Here is a 16,994-nt window from a genome sequence, read left to right on the forward strand (position 1 = left end):
GACGCAAGGAAAGCGAGTCATCTTGTGCGTGATAGAGACTTCATGAGAGATCTAGAATAGATGGTGGTGAGAACAACGTGCGAGATTGAGATCGATGATACGCTAGGGAGCTATGGAAAGAATAACGACATATATGTATATAGGCAAGGAGCTGGGTCAGGTCCGCATGTGGGAGAGATAGAAAGAGGAGAGTGGTGCACAAGGAGGCAAAGGGTGCTTGTGTGTAGTGGGGGTGGTGAGTGAGGTGTGTATCAATTAATGCGAGAGAGAGATAGAGAGAACATGGAGAGTGTGCAAGAACCACATAATTAGGGAGATAGACGTTTGGGGGCCAACGTTTTGTGTATATGGGAAAGATACACTGCTATATAGTGCGTGTGCTTGGGAAATAGAGATGTTGGGAGACCTAGAGAGTGGGGGAAGAGATGTGTGCATGCCCGAGAGACAAAGTGATAGAGACCTATATTGGGGCCCAGACTTAGAAGAGAGAGGGGGGTTAATGTGCTCCCGTGTTTCTATCCGCGGGGAGAGAAAGTGTAAGTGCATCTAGTGCCCCTTAATGATTTTGGTGTATTAAAGACTCATAGGTTAAGGGACTAATGTATTTGTGAGTGTACATATGTCTATAAGTCTATAAGGAGTTTGATATTTACGATGAAAGTCGACCCTTAAAAATGAATGTCTTCAGCTAAAGACTTTGGTTTTCTTGAATACTTTGAAAGTGAAGAAATTGGTGTGACCTTGAAGACTTGGTACTCATGCGAGGATTATGAAGCGTGAAGACTTTGTTTTCGTAGTTTCATTTTCTCTTTCTTGAGTCATAGGAAACACTGTACTGTTAAAGGGGGTCGAGGTAAAACTAAGGAAAAGTTTCCAAGTGATGCTCGTCTCAAGATCCTACACCTATCAATCCTTTCGAGTGAAGCCATTGGAAATCTCATACAGTTCAGTCAATTTCTTCAGTGACAGAGACGAAAATCTTCTGTTCTCTGAGAAATTTGTTCTGACTAAGGAGTTAGGAATTCGCCAGTGCGGATTGCCTACAAGTGAGGAACATGATAGCCCTAAGGAATTTGATAGCTCAAATATCCGACCGTTGCTTTGCTATGTGCCAACTGTCCCAAAATATCTTCCCACCTAACGGTCATATCATTGAAGGGCATTTATGTCTTATCATGTCGGGCTGCTCTGTAGGCTATAAATAGCCACCCCCTACAACCACTAGTTGGTTGGCTGCTCCGAGAGAAACTGACACTTGTCATTCAGAGCATCCCATCCTCCGAGGACTTTGAACGAAAATCATCAAGTGAGGAAAACCCAAACCCAAACACCTACAAACTCAAAGTGATTGAGAATCACTGAAGAGATTGTTCCTGTGTGGAACCGATGCTTGTTACCTTTGAGGATTGTGCATCCTTCAAACTGTTAGGCGTCATGGTCTAGAGCATCCAAGAGGAAATTGTGGATCGCCAAGTGACCGAGTCTGTGAAGGCTTGGAAGTCACCTGAAGACTTACCACGAGTGATTGGGCGAGATCTGTGTGATCTTAACTCAAGGAGAATACGATGAGGACTGTGTGTCCGCAGGTTTAAATACCTAGCCGCTCCAACCCGACGTACGACTGTCATACCAGTTGGAACTGGTCTACCATATCATCGTCTTCACCAAGCTACTGGTTCTATTTCCTCAACCCTTTCATTTCTTCATTCTTGTGTTGAAGTACTTGATCTTTACTGTTTGAAGACTTTGACTGAAGACTTTCTCAATTTCCTTAATCCTATTTCTTCAGTTAGTTTGTCTTCAGCCTTCTTATCCTGTGTTCACGCTACTTGTACTATGTGCTTGTTTTTATTTCACCATGATGATTGTGCTATGCTTGCATCTGAGTACTTATTCCGTTGCTAAGTAGTTCATTGCTTAGGAATTTTCTCACCTTGAAATTCCTGGGTAAATCCCCGTGTCTCCTGTTATCATTGTGCCAAGGCTACTAGGTCGGGACCCCATGCCCGAAATCTGCTTGATTTGACTCCATCAGAGAGGTTACAGTCTTGTATAGACATCTCTGAAAGTTTGCATATGTCTTCTTAGACTAAGTATCCCTTCCATTTTCAAATGGATGCATAACTTGGTTCAAGTCACCCAACACCATCCAAGGCATATCACACACAACATGCAACTCTCCGAGTCTCTGCCAAGTTAAATGTCTCTCCACCTCAGCTCCTCGTACATGCTTGTCAATCTCGGTATGTTATCCTCCCCACTCCCCACAAACACATCAATATAATCCGGTGTCTTATGCTTAAGAGAAGTCACTACCTCCTTGTTCCAAAATAATACCAAGACGCCACTCCTCCAATCACCGCAGACAACCTCTTTGTGATCCATCTCCGACGCCTTAAAATCTACAAGCACTTAATTCAATAAGCAAATGCATCATCGGGTTTTTGCAGAAGTACTCCATTCGGCCGCCTTCTCGTGCCATGACCACCTGTAACAACATATTTGTTCCCCATGATTCATAAGGCGAAATAGACAGAAGAACGCATGATTAAAAATGCAATGGCATCTTTTTCAACTGTAATATAAAAAGTGAAAGGACGCTCGTTTTGTATAGAGGAAACCAAATGATTCTTTTGAAGAGTTTTGATGAAGTGGACGGAAATGGTTGTAGTACAAAGGCTAGTGCAAGCGGGCCGTCATCGAAAGAGGAACCATGCGGTTTTCACTTTTCAGCCCCACGAATCAATCAAAATCAAAATCAACTACAAGAATCAATCACAACTGTAAATCAATCAATCGTACTCCCTCCGTCCGAGAATACTTGTCATCAAAATGAAAAAAAAGAGATGCATCTAGAACTAATATACATCTAGATACATCCCATTTTATCCAGTTTGATGACAAGTATTTCCGGACGGAGGGAGTATCTGAGAGGTGCCCGAAATGGGTTGGCACGTAATTTGGCCTTTCTAAGGGGAGGCGCCGCGCAAAAGTGGCGCACCCACGGCAACCTTGCCTCAGCGCGGCACGTTGAAATGCCGGAACTACCCTCCGATCCACCACTACTCTTTCTTCCCACCTCCGCACGGAAGCGCACCGCAACCCCGGGGGATTGGATGATTTGCCCCACTTTACTTGGGGTTGGATGATTTGCCCTGTGATTGTCTCAATGACAGTGGCCCCGGGCCCCACCCGGTAGCCTCTCAGGGGGGGCAAATGATCAAATGGAGAAGTAAAGTGGGGCAAATGATCCAATTTCTCCCGCAACCCCTCCCAAAACCCCCACCCCAACCACTCCGCCCCTCCCTCACCCCTCTCCCGTGCTCGCCCTCCGCACCGCCGCGGCGCCACCTCCTCCTCGCGGCCGCCGGGATGTTCTACTCGCACCAGCTCCTCGCGCGGAAGGCGCCGCTCGGCCAGATATGGTGCGTCCCCTCCCCTCCCCTCCCTCACCGCCGGCCGCCGCCGCTCGGTCCCCTCGGTCGCGGCCGCCGGCGCCGATTTCGCCTGTCTCGCGTTTTCCCGCTCGGTCCCGGGCGTTTCCGGACGCGTCCGTTCGACCCGCTCCCAATGCGGGCTCCTCGCCGCCTCGATCTCCTCTGACGCTCCTCTGTTCTGCAGGATGGCCGCCACGCTCCACGCCAAGATCAACCGCAAGCGCCTCGACAAGCTCGACATCATCAAAATCTGGTGAGCCGCCCGCTTCCCCCGATCCCAAAGATTTCCCTCTGCTGCGAGCTCGCGGTCCGCCCCGTCCTCGTGCGATTCTAATCCGCGTGTGCTGCCATGTGTCTGATGCTGCAGCGAGGAGATCCTCAACCCGTCGGTGCCCATGGCGCTCAGGCTCTCCGGGATCCTCATGGGTGAGCCGTCCGGCCGGGTTATTTAGCTCCTTCTTTTTCTCGCCGGATTTGTTCTTGTTCTCCCTCGGGGATGTGACGCGTGTTTGTTGTTGCCTCCTGTGTGCGCGTGCGTTTGGGTGGCGTGGTGAGCAGGTGGCGTGGTGATCGTGTACGAGAGGAAGGTGAAGCTTCTCTACGGTCAGTCCATCTCTTGCCTGCTTGCTGCACTTTTTTGTTGTCGAAATGTTCAGATGCTCATCGTTTCCAACTGTTCCTTGCAGATGATGTGTCCCGTCTCCTGGTAAACTTCGACTTCCAGTTTCGCCCGATTTCTCTGCATCCTGCTTGGTAATTTGGTGGTTCGGTTTACGCTCGTGCTGATTTCTTCCGCAGATTGAGATCAACGAGGCATGGAAGATCAGGCCGGCCGTGGACCACACCGTCCTCCCCAAGGGCAAGGCTCAAGCCAAGTGAGTGCTCTCTCCGTCTCCATGCCCTGCCACAAGTTTCTGAATGTGCTTGCGTGGTGATACTGTAGAGCCGGCGTCCATTTCTCTCTGGAATGGGTTTTCTTTGTGTGTTTAGATTAGACCGTGTGGTGTTAGCCTGATGGTTTGCATTGGAGGCTTTTGCAGGGTACCAAGGTGGCTCTATCTATGGACAGCTTAACTTTGTCTGTTTATGAAATTTCTGAGAGGCTTGATAGCAATGCAGTCTCTGTCAGCTTGCTTGCTACCAATTGGTGTGTTCTGCATTGTACAGTATTGAGTTTACGATGATATGTGATTTGTGATGTTTTACAAGTTTCTGAATGTGTTTGCGTGGTGATGATGGAGAGTTGGTGTCCATTTCTCTCTGGAAATGGAATTTTCTTTGACCGTGTGGTGTTAGTCTGATGGTTTAGATTGGAGGCTGTTGCAAGGTGCCAAAGTAGCCGTATGAACAACTGAACTTTCTTTGTTTATGAAATTTCTTAAGATGCCTAATAACACCGTCAGTCTGTCAGCTTGCTTGGTAACTATTGGTGCGTGCTGCATTCCGCACTACTGATTTTACAATGACCAACGGCACTACTTTGTGGTGTTTTCAGATGTTTCTAGAATTTTATTGATGATGCCATATCACTGATTGCGTGAAATGTAACTGGGTCCTTGCTGTGTGATCCTGCTGTAACTTGACTCTGTTCTTGTGTTTCTGGGGCAGCAGCTATTCATATAGACCTTCATATGATTTTGTGGCTCCTGTCTTGATATTCTGATTGTTTGATTAAATTCATGGGTTGCAACTTTGGCTAAGTGGGGTCGTTTGGGTGTTATAGCTGTTGATGCAAGGGTTCATGCGGGTATTCATGTCTCTGTATGTTGCTGATTGTTATGTGTGGGTTAGCCAATTTTAATCAGCTCCAGGTTGCAAGGTGGTTTTTCCGGACAATATGTATGTGTGTTCTATGCAAGACTTTATGCATTTTATAGTTTCTCCAGCTTTTTTAGGACATAGTTTGTCCATTTGTTATCTTAGCAATTTTAATAATGGGGTGGCTGGCTGGGACAGTGAGATATTGGTTGGTTTTGGGTTGTTCAGTGCTGACTTATTATTTTGGTATTGGTTTCTTATTCAATATCAGTCAATCTTTTGAGAATGTATGATCTAATTATAGCAGATCTGGGGGTTGTATGGTACTTGAGTAATAATGCTATGTTCAGAGGGGATCTTGATCACCTTGGAAAACTGATGACATATCTTAGCATTCTGTCATGATCAGAGAGCGGACTCTTGTCGCTCGCCTTTGAAAGTTTGTCACTCCAAATGAGATATTTAACCTCTTGCTACTGTGCCATTGCCATTGAGAAAAGGGGTTTATGGAGAATGATTTGTCTTAAGATTAAGAAAGAAGTGTGTCACTTTTATCTGAAAGTTCTGCTTCTTGCAGGTATGAAGCAGTAACACTGCCAGAGAACGCGATGGATATGGAGGTGGAGCAGCCCGTGCTTTTCACAGATACTGATACTGCCAGGTTCCGGGGAATGGTAATCATTGTCACCTGTGTATTCTGGAAGTTGAAACTCTGATTAAATGCATGGATGGATTTTTCTGTCTCCTAGTTTCTGTCTGAATTGCCTGCACTCATCTTGACTGAAGTCTATGCTTGTGCAGCGCCTGGAGGATTTGGATGAACAGTATGTCAATGTCAACCTGGATGATGATGACATCTCTCGCGCCGACCGTCATCATCAAGGTGTTTCTTTCTGCTCTTTGGTATTGCTCTTTGAGGGTTCTTAAGGGCTACTGATTATTAACTCATGGTTCTTTATGATCGTATCTCAGCTGAGGCAGTCAACATTACCCTGGTCGATAATTTTGAGTCTGGTCTTGCTGAAACTGACATCTTCAATCGTTTTGAGAGGTAAAGGAGACTTAAGTTTCCCTAATTAAAAGAAAAGAAAAGTTATTCTTATTTTAGTGTGCCATTCTTGTATCATCAATGTTGCGTCTTCTTTTAATTTGGCGTGGGTACCAATATTCATTGTGCAGATTTGACATAGCAGATGATGACACCACAGTCCATATTACACTCGATGGACACCCAGAGGCTCCAAGTACACTAGTTCCCTCTCCACCAAGGCCAGAAGACCCTCCTCAACAACAGGAACAGTGTGCTGCCCCATCCCCCATCCACGAAGAACCTCAACAAGGTGAAATTAAGCACATGACTAGTATATTTGATGATGCTACAGTGGGAAATGGCAAATGGCTTATCACATTGTAAAATTCGAAATGATTTAGGTTTAACGCTAATAGACACCAATTTCCATCTCATTTCGAGTCGCGACACATTTACCATGTTATTTCAATTCAGTAAACTTCCACCAAGACTTGTTTGAACGCATTGACTTTTTCTTAGAGTTTCTTCTGGAATAGTACAACTTTAAGGTTATTTGTGAGAGCTTAAGATTTGCACTGGTGCTTAGCATATTGTGCGCTATGGCTATTCGGTCAAGTAGCGCTGGTTCTAAGCATATCGTCTTCGCTCATTATCCCCAGTCGGTTTTGTAAATGGCCAATTTGAATGCGGCAGGACTATATATTATAGATTAAGTGGGTAAGTAGTGCAGTATTGATTGCAGCTGAATTTACTACAGATTTTTGGTAATTTGATAATACCATTCACTCTATTTTATGACTGATCATGAGCAGCACTTATAATACTGGATTTGCAAGTAAACTGATGTGGAACCTTTCTATTTGAAACGAATCTTGCATGTAGCTTATTGGCCTTTGGCTAGTTCACTGGTTGCATGTTATATTAGAAGTTGTACCACGGACCCAGTTCAGCTACTCATATACTATAGGGCAAGTATCTTCTGCAGGGGATTCATTGAAGGAGCAAGAGGAGCAGAAGACGACGGTCTGTACCATTTTTACCTGATGAATAGTTGGCTTTAGTTGAAACTCTTATATGGAAAAGGAATTTGATGTTGTTTACATGAGATTGCTTTTCGCAATACAGGAGCAACAACCAACTAAACGAGCAAAGAGGAAAGCACGCGGCAAGGGCCCCCAAGTGATCATGGATAACCAGATAATGATCCCAGGAAATGTATATCAGTCATGGTTGAAGGACCCATCAAGCCTCATCTCTAAAAGGCGTCAAGTCAGGAGTGTATGTCAACGTTTTATTGATTGGAACCACCTATTTTCCGATAGTTCTGAACTCATGCATTGTACTTACCGAATTGCTGTTTTGCTGTTTACTATTTGCAGAAAATCAATCCTATTAAGGCAATTAAGATAGGCGAGCTCATGGACTTGCCACCGTCTGCCCTAATGTCTTGCTCCGATGACTCACAAGAGATATATTACCCTCAGCAGCTTATGCAGCTCTGGAAGGAATGCACCAAAGTCAAGCCCCCAAAGCCCTCATCTTCTTCAGGTAACTATAACACTGAACTTTGTGTCACCCACGTTTAACTTGCAAAAGTGCTAATTCCAAGCTGCACGCTATCTCATACAGGAGATAAATCATCATCATCATCACAAGAAAAGCAGCCGAGAAACTCTCCGCCTCAGGTTGTTTCAGAACACATTTCTCTATTGATTTATTTTCATCAACATTTATCTCATAATTGGTTAAACTGGCAGCCTCAAGGAGATCAGAATGAAATGGGAGCTCAACCAATGGACTTCACACCAATGGACTTCACAGATGGCATTGAAAAGATGAGAGCAAACAAGAGTGGAGAATTTGAAGGTGTTTTTGATGGTCCGCATGGTGACCCTAGTGTTACACCTGGAAGTCCTGGTAAGTTGGAAACCTTTCTTTTTTAAGTTCCTTCTTCTTTAGCCGCTTCATGACATCAACTATGCTGTAGGGCTAAGTCGCAGGTCAGCTTCAAGCTCTGGTGGCTCTGGAAGGGGGGGATTTCTGCCATTGGATCCAGAAATACTGTTACAATCTGGAAGTGGAAGGTGACTGTTGATACTGATAGTATCCTCCTTCTTTATTAGTTGCACGAATAATTGACTGTGTGATCTTGTTATGAAAAAAAAACTCGGTGATTAAGAAAGTTTTCTCTTTGTACTGGGTTATCCTTTTATTTCTATGCTCTGTCTAGAAACTGTTAGAGCTGTCTCCCTGACGTTGCGTTGTACATAAAGGAAAACGACTGATCATTGATGTTAACCATCACAAGTGGCAGCTTCCTGTGATTTTCATTGTCTTGCTTAGTTTCTTAGTGTAACTGTCTGAGGACTATTGTGCAGGGCCAAGAGGAGGCAGCTTTCATCTGGACGAAGCTTGGGGAACCTTGATCCAGTTGAAGAGGAATTCCCAATGGAGCAAGAAGGGAGGGAGTTCAAGCTGAGAAGGCTTTCAGATATTGAACCAACTCCTGGTTGGTTGCATTTCTGCCTTTCTGTCCTTACCTTAAACTGTTGTCCCTGAAAATAGCAGTTAAAAACATTTCTTGTTTCAGATCTTATGGTAGAAACAGAACCCACTCAAACCCCGTTCACAAAGCAATCCAGTCCTCCCGATCACATCACTGAATCAATTCACTCGTAAGTATCCTGAGCACATTGCTGATAATTCCTGGGTGGCTTATGTTTGACTCGCGGAGTACAAGTGTGTACATCGTGTGACGCTGGAGTTAAATCCATGCAGGTACCTAAAGCTCCACTTCGAGAGCCCGGATGCCCCGCCGTCTGAATCGCTAAGCCAGCTAACTTATGGGATGAATACAGCACAGGCTGCCCGCCTATTCTATCAAACATGTGGTATGGAATAGTTCTACATTGTGAATAGATCGTGCAATCACTAGAGTAAATAAGAAATCAAAGGTCTTACTGCATGATTTTATATAGTTGCTTTGCTGTTTATTGATCATTTGTAATTTCCATGGACAGATAACTATAATTAACGCACATTACATGCCATGCTTGCTTGTTCTCTTTCATTATGCTGGGTCTTGGATGGGTTATAAGATTCTGACAAGTTAACTTGACTGCGGTGTTAAAAGCAGATCATATATTTTGTCATAGCATGAGAACTGGGGAAGAAACCACCAAGTTTCCTTGATAGCATTGGCTAGAAGGATAACCCCTAGGACGCTGAGTGCAACTCTTAACTGCTTTGTTTGGTCATGTCACTGAATGCAAACTGTTGCTTACTGAGGGTTTTATGCCGTGCAGTCTTAGCAACGCTCGATCGCATCAAGGTCACACAGGTGGAACCATACGGACCCATCCTGATCTCAAGGGGGGCCAACATGTGATCATCTCCCTATTAATCTTAAACGCCCGGAAGACCTGGAGCCTCTTGCACATCTCATGTTTATATATCTATAGTGGTTTAAGTCTGCACAGGAAGAAATCTTGTAGGAGTAGGTAATTTGCTTATATATCTGCTGGTGGGAAGCAAGGGAGTGATGGTGCTGTGTTATTGCAGTAGTTTGGTCAGGCCACAGGGAAATTCTGTAAGATATGCTACGCTGAAAGAATCAAGAGGGTTGACAGGCGGTGTAGGTTAGTTGCTTATACTATGTTCATCGGGGGGATATTTATGGTACCTGAGATCTGCTGGTTAAGTCTGTTTAACCGGATATTTATTATACTACTGTATGTTTTTCCTATCGCAAATGATGATGCACGTTCCGCCCCTTTTTGCATCATTTGGTTGGATTATGTTCTTGGACGAGTGATTCTTGTGTGTTCTTGAACTAAGTGCCAGGATGTCTGAAGCTGCAAGTGTGCCATGCTTGCTGCTGCTTGAGTCTGGTTGCCTGCGACATATCTTTTATGTGGCAATAGTTTTTCTTGCTGAAGCTTGAGTGTTCAACAAGAAACTGTGATTGCGATGTTGGTCGTTCGTTGCAATGCATGTGTTCAGGTGGGCGATCGCCATCCCTTGTTTGCTCCTAAAAACAAAAAGGCTTGCTTCAGTGTTCAGGCAGCTACCGAAAGTAGCAGATCTGCGGTTACCTTACCACAGAGCAGAGCAGTTTTCATCATATCCTGAAGGCTGAACTGTGTCAAGTTAACATGTGCATCAGGACTGCATCAGAGAAGATCACTCCTTCAAATGCAAGTTTACGGTGTCGCAAGATGGCTCTGGTGCGGACATGAATATGGCAGCGGCAGTGATGATTTGTCCAGCCAAGCGCCTGCCTGATCCCTTCTTCGGCATTCTTCCCAGCAACATTGCTATGCCGACACTTCGTGGGCGGCACCCAAATTCGCGTTCATATGCATATCATGTCATGGAAATTGGTTAGTATCTTGACTGGTGATGATCCTCATAAAGGTCGGTTTTGGCAATCTTCACACCATAGTAGACTTCCTATACCCTAGTCTTCCACCCAACTCATAGGATATTCTTCTCATTATTGACAAAGGCCATAATGTATGCAATCAATGGTGAATCATGTCACTTTTGACATTTCTCGTGTCTGCTGGATTCTTACAGCCTTTTTCCAACAATTTGAAGTTGCCCGGCGATGATTTGACCTACACGCTTGTTTTTCCATGCAGATCCTTTGAGACAATAAGCGTGTCCACGTGTACATCAATGATTGCTCAATAATCGAAATGGAACCGAACGCAATCTGGAAACTTCAATTCAAAGTGCAGTACAAGTCTCATTTCGGTCTCTCTTTTCAGCCTGCCGGTGAGGCCCGTGACTTGGACATTGCTGCTAATATTTAGCCATTAACCATGTGCATGAACAAGCCCTGACCCTAGCAAGGTAGGATCTGAACGCGCATTACATTATACTAATAGCACAAAGAAATAAGTACCACCATTAGTGACAGTGATGGGGTTGAAGCAATGATGTTCCTTTGAAGGTGGAGCTTAGGCTTTGGAGACGCTTTTACCAACTTGGTAGTCATGATGCCGCTGCCCATTTTCTCTCGCAGTTGCCGTCGCTTTGTCATCCGGTTTTGCCTATCGGGAAAAGACGGTGTGTGTTTCGCCCCTCTTTGCATCATTTGATTTGAATATGTTATTGGACAAGTTATTCTTCTGCGTTCTTGAAGTAGGCGTCGGGGTGGCCGAAGCTGAAAGCATGGTATGCTTGCTGCTGCTCCAGTTCATGCTTAATGTTGCAGTGCTGCACTAGTGCAGACGTGTAGTGACGCGTCTTTGGCTTAATACTTTTGCTGCTGTGCTCAAGTACTGGTTCAGTAGTTTTTCGGCACACTAACGCGGCTTTGATGATCTGCGTATACTAAAGGCTGAAGTTTGTCAAGTATTACATAGGAGAAGATCACTCCTTGCTCCATCAACTAATGAAGTTTGTAGCATCGAGCGGTGGATTTGAGCAGACATGAATGTGACGGGCGGTGTGATGTTCCGGCGAAGCGCCTGCCTGATCTCTTCTTCTCAAGGGAGCCAGACCACGGTCGAGAATTCAGCATTCTTCCTGGCAACATTGCCACACACTCTGGTGGGTGGCACCCAAATTCGGGTTCACATTCATAGGCCATGCAAATTGGCTAGCATCTTGACTGGCGATGATTTTTGTAAAGGTCGGTTTTGTCAACCTTTACACCATAGTAGACTTACCATACCCTAGTTTTCCGCCAAACTCATAGGATATTCTTCTCATTGTTGACAAAGTGATTGTAATCAATGGTGAATCAAGTCACTTTTGACATTTCTTGTGTCCGCTGGATACTTCCAGCCTTTTCAAACAATTTGCAGTTGTCCAAGGATGATTCGACATACACCCCTTGCTTGTTTTTCCATGCACCAATTATTGCCCAATAATCGAACGGAACCGGATGCAAATCAGGAACTCCAATCCAAAGTGCAGTGCAAGTCTCATTTCAGTCAGTCTCTCTTTTCAGCCTGCCGGAACCACAAGGAAGCAGGTGAGGCCCATGACTTGGACATTGCCGCTAACATTTTAGCCATAACCATGTGCACGAACAAGCCCTAACCCTAGCAAAGCTAGTATCCCGACCCACATTGCATTATACTAACACAAAGAAATGAAAACCACCATTAGTGTCAGTGAGGGGAGTTGAAGCAATGATGTTCCTTTGGGTGATGGAGCTTAGGCTTTAACCAACTTGGTAGTCATGATGCCGCCCATTTTCTCCCGCGGTTGCCTTCGCTTTGTCATCCGGTGCTGACTTCGAGGCACCAAACCAGCAAGGCAGGGCCCTGCCCTGGATAACATTTGTCATGAACATGTCTAAAAAGAGCCAAAACCATCATCATCGCCGCTAATCTCCGCAATGATGGGGTGGCGATGGATCAACTCCTCCAGGATGCACTAGCTGATCACTACCTGTTGCAGTAAGAATAAGAAATATCACTAATCAGCCTGGTGTGGTATGGTATGGATGATCAGGACTAAAGCAAAGGTATTTTGCTAGTAGCTGCCCTCCTGACCCCTTTCCTAACCTTCTAGAGAAAGCACCTTTAAATCTGCTCTACTCATGGTACTACAAGTAGTAGATCATAGTCCTACGCTACAATGCTAGTGAAAAGACAATTTGTACCGGTGACGTGTTGAGACCAGGATGCATGTGCGCCTCTAAAGAAAATTGGCTGTGGTTGGCACCTAAAAAAGAAACACATGAATATTTGTTCATGCACAATATGACAAGGAAATTAAAAAAAAACATGTGTCCAAAACTAGGCCATAGTCTGATTATCACTTTTTTCCCTTGATTAACTGGTTAACTCTGTTTTTTCTTTCTTTCTTCTAGCAAAAAACTCTGTTTTTTCCAACAACAAAAAAAACAGTTGCTTCTACTTGAAAGGGGGTGTTCCTATCAGTTCCTCAAAAATAAAAAACAGGACACCAGTCACACCCTAATCGCTGTCGACGGTGTTCGGACACGCAATGGCGGCATCTGAGGAACATGGAATCGGGGGGCGAAGGATTTCCGTGGAGGCGACGACGACAAGGCGGCACATGAACCGGAAGGAATTTTTTCGGTTCGGAGGGGGAATTATGGCGATAAGAACGGGAGCATTATTCAGAGAAAGGTGCTTTGTTGGGCCAAGTGGGGGTTCAGTAAAGCTGGGGAAGCAAGGGGAGTGGGAGAATTAGTGAGGCTCTTTGGCAGCGGCATCGGATTCTATTCGGGAACAAGGGGCACATATCCGTTTCTTAACACGGTTTCCCGGTTGAATTTCTTGGCAGGCGGCAGACAGGTGCATAATTGGATGTGAGTTGCAGAGTGTCTGCGGATTCGGCTGCTGTGCGTAAAGGTGAAAGGTGAAAAGGTGGCGGGTTGGAATATGTTGTGGAATTTTACGTCTCTGTATTTTCTTCGTCTGTAACTTTCATCTGGAATATGCAGTTAAAAAAAATCGTCTGGGATGATGTGCGTGTCTTTTTATTCGGTTTTTGTAACTCTGACCAAGTTTTTCTTATATTTGCAAAAAAGAAAAAAGGAAAAACTCTGTGTCTCCTTGGCTTGCACGGATGGAACTCGTGTGTACGGACAAGTTCGGTAAATTTGAAAATCGCAGCGTAAAGCGCCTGTAGCTCAGTGGATAGAGCGTCTGTTTCCTAAGCAGAAAGTCGTAGGTTCGACCCCTACCTGGCGCGATCTCTAGGTAATTATTTTCTATTTTAAAACCTTTTTTGATTTTTTTCCGCCTTTAAACGAAGTAGGTGACCAAAACACCAAATAGTTTTGTCTCCAAGTAAAAATGTTGAGCAAAACTTGCACGCTCACTGCCACCTTTAGGCAAAAAGCTGTGTTTTAGTCATCCCCGCAACGCACATGGAAACTGCTAGGAAGTATAAGAATCTGAAACTTGCTTTTTCTTTTTCTTTTTCTTTTTGAGAAAAATCTTAAACTTGCTTTTCTTTTTCTTTTTATTTATGAGAAAAATCTTAAACTTGCTTATTTTTTTCCTTTTTCTTTTTGAGAAAAATCTGAAACATAACTTGCTGGCTATGCTCAGCAACTTTGTGCAGAGTTTGTGTTCAAACTAGACAGTACCTCCAAAAGGAGTAAGAATCTGAAACTTAACTGGGGCACAGGAGATGCTGTGCCTACGAAGCGTGCCACCATCGCATAGGTGAAAGTCGTTTTTCAACCTTTTTTCCCTTTAGACTAGACGAAGTAGGTGATCATAACACAAAATCCATTTTGTTTCCATGTAAAAATGGCGAGCAGAACTTGCAGACTCGCCACCACCACCTTTAGGCAAAAAAGTTGTGTTTTAGCCATCCCCGCAACGCACATGCGGGCTTGGTCTCTTTTTTTCTTTTCTTTTTTGAGAAAAATCTGAAACTTAACTGGAGCACCGGAGAAGCTGTAGTGCCTAATAAGCGTGCCACCACCACATAGGACATGAGCTACTCTGACTCTGGTCTACACGTATCGCCTCGTTAATTGCACCGCGATCAGAATAGTGTCACCTCGTTAATTGCACCACCATCAGCCCAGAATAGTCAATCATTGCCGCCCGTCCGTCCGTCCGTCACCTTCTTTTGAAACTCAGAGCCACGTAGGAGCTTCTTCTTCTTCTTCCTCTCCTTCGTCGGCCGGCCTGCATGCGCCGTACACCACACGAGTCAAGTCCGTCCACGCAGCCGTGGCTGGCTGGGTCACACGTAGTTAGTTTAATCGTGCTTGTCCATCATCACGGACGCTAAAGCCGATTTCACCCGGGGTGGCCGGCTGCGGTGAGCGGCGAAGCGGCGCCACCATCCGTGCATGTCCCCCCCACCAAATCCCCTCTTTTTGTTAACATATGTAGACCCACTAAACTACGGTCGCTGCTACTACTAGTGCGCCACAAGGGCTAGGTTAATTAACCAGCGCTGCTTTGCATCCGATGGCATTAAGAAACTCGCATCCAGACCGGCAACCTCCTCCCTCCGGCACATGCACATGGGTGAGCGGTAGACGAAGACGACCCGGCGCATATTTAACAGTCTCCTACGCCGGATAGATATACCTTTCATCGATCCCGGCTAGCTTATTAGCCTTTGCTACCTTTAGGCTTTTGGCGCAATCAAAATTTTGTTGGATGGATCGACGGACGGATCAGTGTGCTTTTTGTTGCTGCGTTGCACTGAAAGAAAGAAAGGAATAATCGGTGGATCGATCGAAAGAGCGATCATGAATTCATGATCGATGGAGCTGTGGCATCGATCGAGGATCTTTCTTTTCCGTGCGACGTGCGGCTAGCTCGCTAGCTAATGATATGTGTGCGTGTGTGCGCGCGTGTTTGCTGCTGATGTTTGGTATGTGTGTTCTTGTCAGCGATGGGTCGACGGGGGTAGATGGGGGCTAGTTAATTTTACGCCACTTTGGCTTAGTGGAAGTCGTGCACGTAGCCGAGGCTATGCCATGGATTGCTCAGTTCGTTCGTCGCGTCCGGCTCCTTGGTGCTCTTGCTACCTATATACTACTACTAGCTAGTATCATTTGCTCAAAAATATATATGAAAATACTAGCTAGTATATATCTGCGATATATGTGGGCCGGGGACGGATCATTTGATCTGTACGTGTTGAGTGAACGAGTGGTGACCGGTGGACGCGATCTTACTCCAGTTTGGTTCGGTGGCAGTCGTGCACGTAGACGTAGCTAAGCCTAGGCCGATCGAGGAAATTCTCGGTCTGTTCGTCTCGTGGCTAGGCTACACGTACGCTGGTGCTCTCGCTGGCTGGCTGGCTAGCTAGATGCGATAATGCCCGGCCCGGAGATGGACCGATCGATCATGAGGGACGTGGTTGTTGGTGGAGTGCATGAGTGAGTGTGGCGACGGGTGGACGCGATCTTACTCCAGTTCGGTTTGGTGCCACTCGTGCACGTAGCTCAAGCTATGCGGAGAGCTGCTTAATTTGTTGCATTGGCTAGCTATACTCCATTAGCATATTAGCTTTTGGCTAAGGGATCAATCAAGCGCGGCTCGTGGCTACACGTTGGCGGTCTAGACTGTAGCTAAGCTACGGCGGATCGGTGGGGAATCGTCCGGCCAGCCGGGGCGATCGACCGGTGCGGCGTCGGGTCACGACGCGTCTCGTCGGCCGCTCCATGGGACGACGTAAAGCCGGACACGTGTGCGTCTCACGCCCCGTCCCGTCGTACGCATCGACGCGACGAACGAGCGGCCATGGCCTGCGCGCCCTGGCCTGCGCGCGCGGCCGGCCTGTACTAGGTGCAAAAAAGGCACGAGAAAAGGAAGGGAGGAGGGAGGGAGGGACGCATCGACGCGACGGACGAGCGGCCATGGCGCACGGCGGCACATGCATGCCGCTGCCAGCTCTTATCGTATCGCGGAGGCGATCAGTAGATTATCACGACGCCGGACGTGGGGGTGGGGGGCATGCCAGCCCGGCGGCGACACGCACGCACGCACGCACGGTGCCAGAGGGGGGCAGCGAGCGATACGCACAGGCATTGTTGGGGAATCTATCTGGCCGGGCCGGGCCGGGGCGCCGGGCTCGCCGGAAAACCCGTGGACGTACGCGCGTGGGACAGCTCGTCCATGGCGCGCAGGCAGGGTTCAGTTGGCACGAGCCCGCCCACGTGCAGCCAGAGCCCGGAGACCGACATGTCGACCGACCGACCGGCGTCCGCCCATGGCGCCAGGGGCACAGTGCCAAGTGCCACACGACCACCCTCCCCTCCTCGCGCAGCCAACCACATCCAGGGCCAGGACCAGAGCCAG

At 46.4% G+C, this 16,994-nt stretch overlaps 1 protein-coding gene and 1 non-coding gene across 2 annotated transcripts; both read left to right on the forward strand.

Moving 5' to 3' along the window:
* Positions 1 to 3,279: 3,279 nt before the first annotated feature.
* On the forward strand, positions 3,280 to 9,977 carry LOC109764260 (sister chromatid cohesion 1 protein 1). The gene is made up of 20 exons (XM_020323103.3): positions 3,280 to 3,425; positions 3,622 to 3,690; positions 3,805 to 3,863; positions 3,996 to 4,040; positions 4,124 to 4,143; positions 4,236 to 4,312; positions 5,773 to 5,869; positions 5,997 to 6,078; positions 6,168 to 6,246; positions 6,375 to 6,535; positions 7,211 to 7,248; positions 7,351 to 7,503; positions 7,605 to 7,773; positions 7,855 to 7,910; positions 7,983 to 8,142; positions 8,213 to 8,309; positions 8,604 to 8,734; positions 8,816 to 8,900; positions 9,004 to 9,116; positions 9,531 to 9,977. Exons 1-20 carry the CDS (start codon positions 3,373 to 3,375, stop codon positions 9,611 to 9,613), a joined length of 1,827 nt encoding a protein of 608 aa, XP_020178692.1. The 5' UTR covers positions 3,280 to 3,372; the 3' UTR covers positions 9,614 to 9,977.
* Positions 9,978 to 13,835: 3,858 nt separating this feature from the next.
* TRNAR-CCU (transfer RNA arginine (anticodon CCU)) lies at positions 13,836 to 13,908 on the forward strand. The gene has a single exon. It is a non-coding gene; the product is annotated as a tRNA-Arg (tRNA).
* Positions 13,909 to 16,994: the final 3,086 nt, after the last annotated feature.

This window comes from Aegilops tauschii, chromosome 1 (assembly GCF_002575655.3).
Source record: "Aegilops tauschii subsp. strangulata cultivar AL8/78 chromosome 1, Aet v6.0, whole genome shotgun sequence".
Taxonomy (NCBI): Eukaryota; Viridiplantae; Streptophyta; class Magnoliopsida; order Poales; family Poaceae; genus Aegilops; species Aegilops tauschii.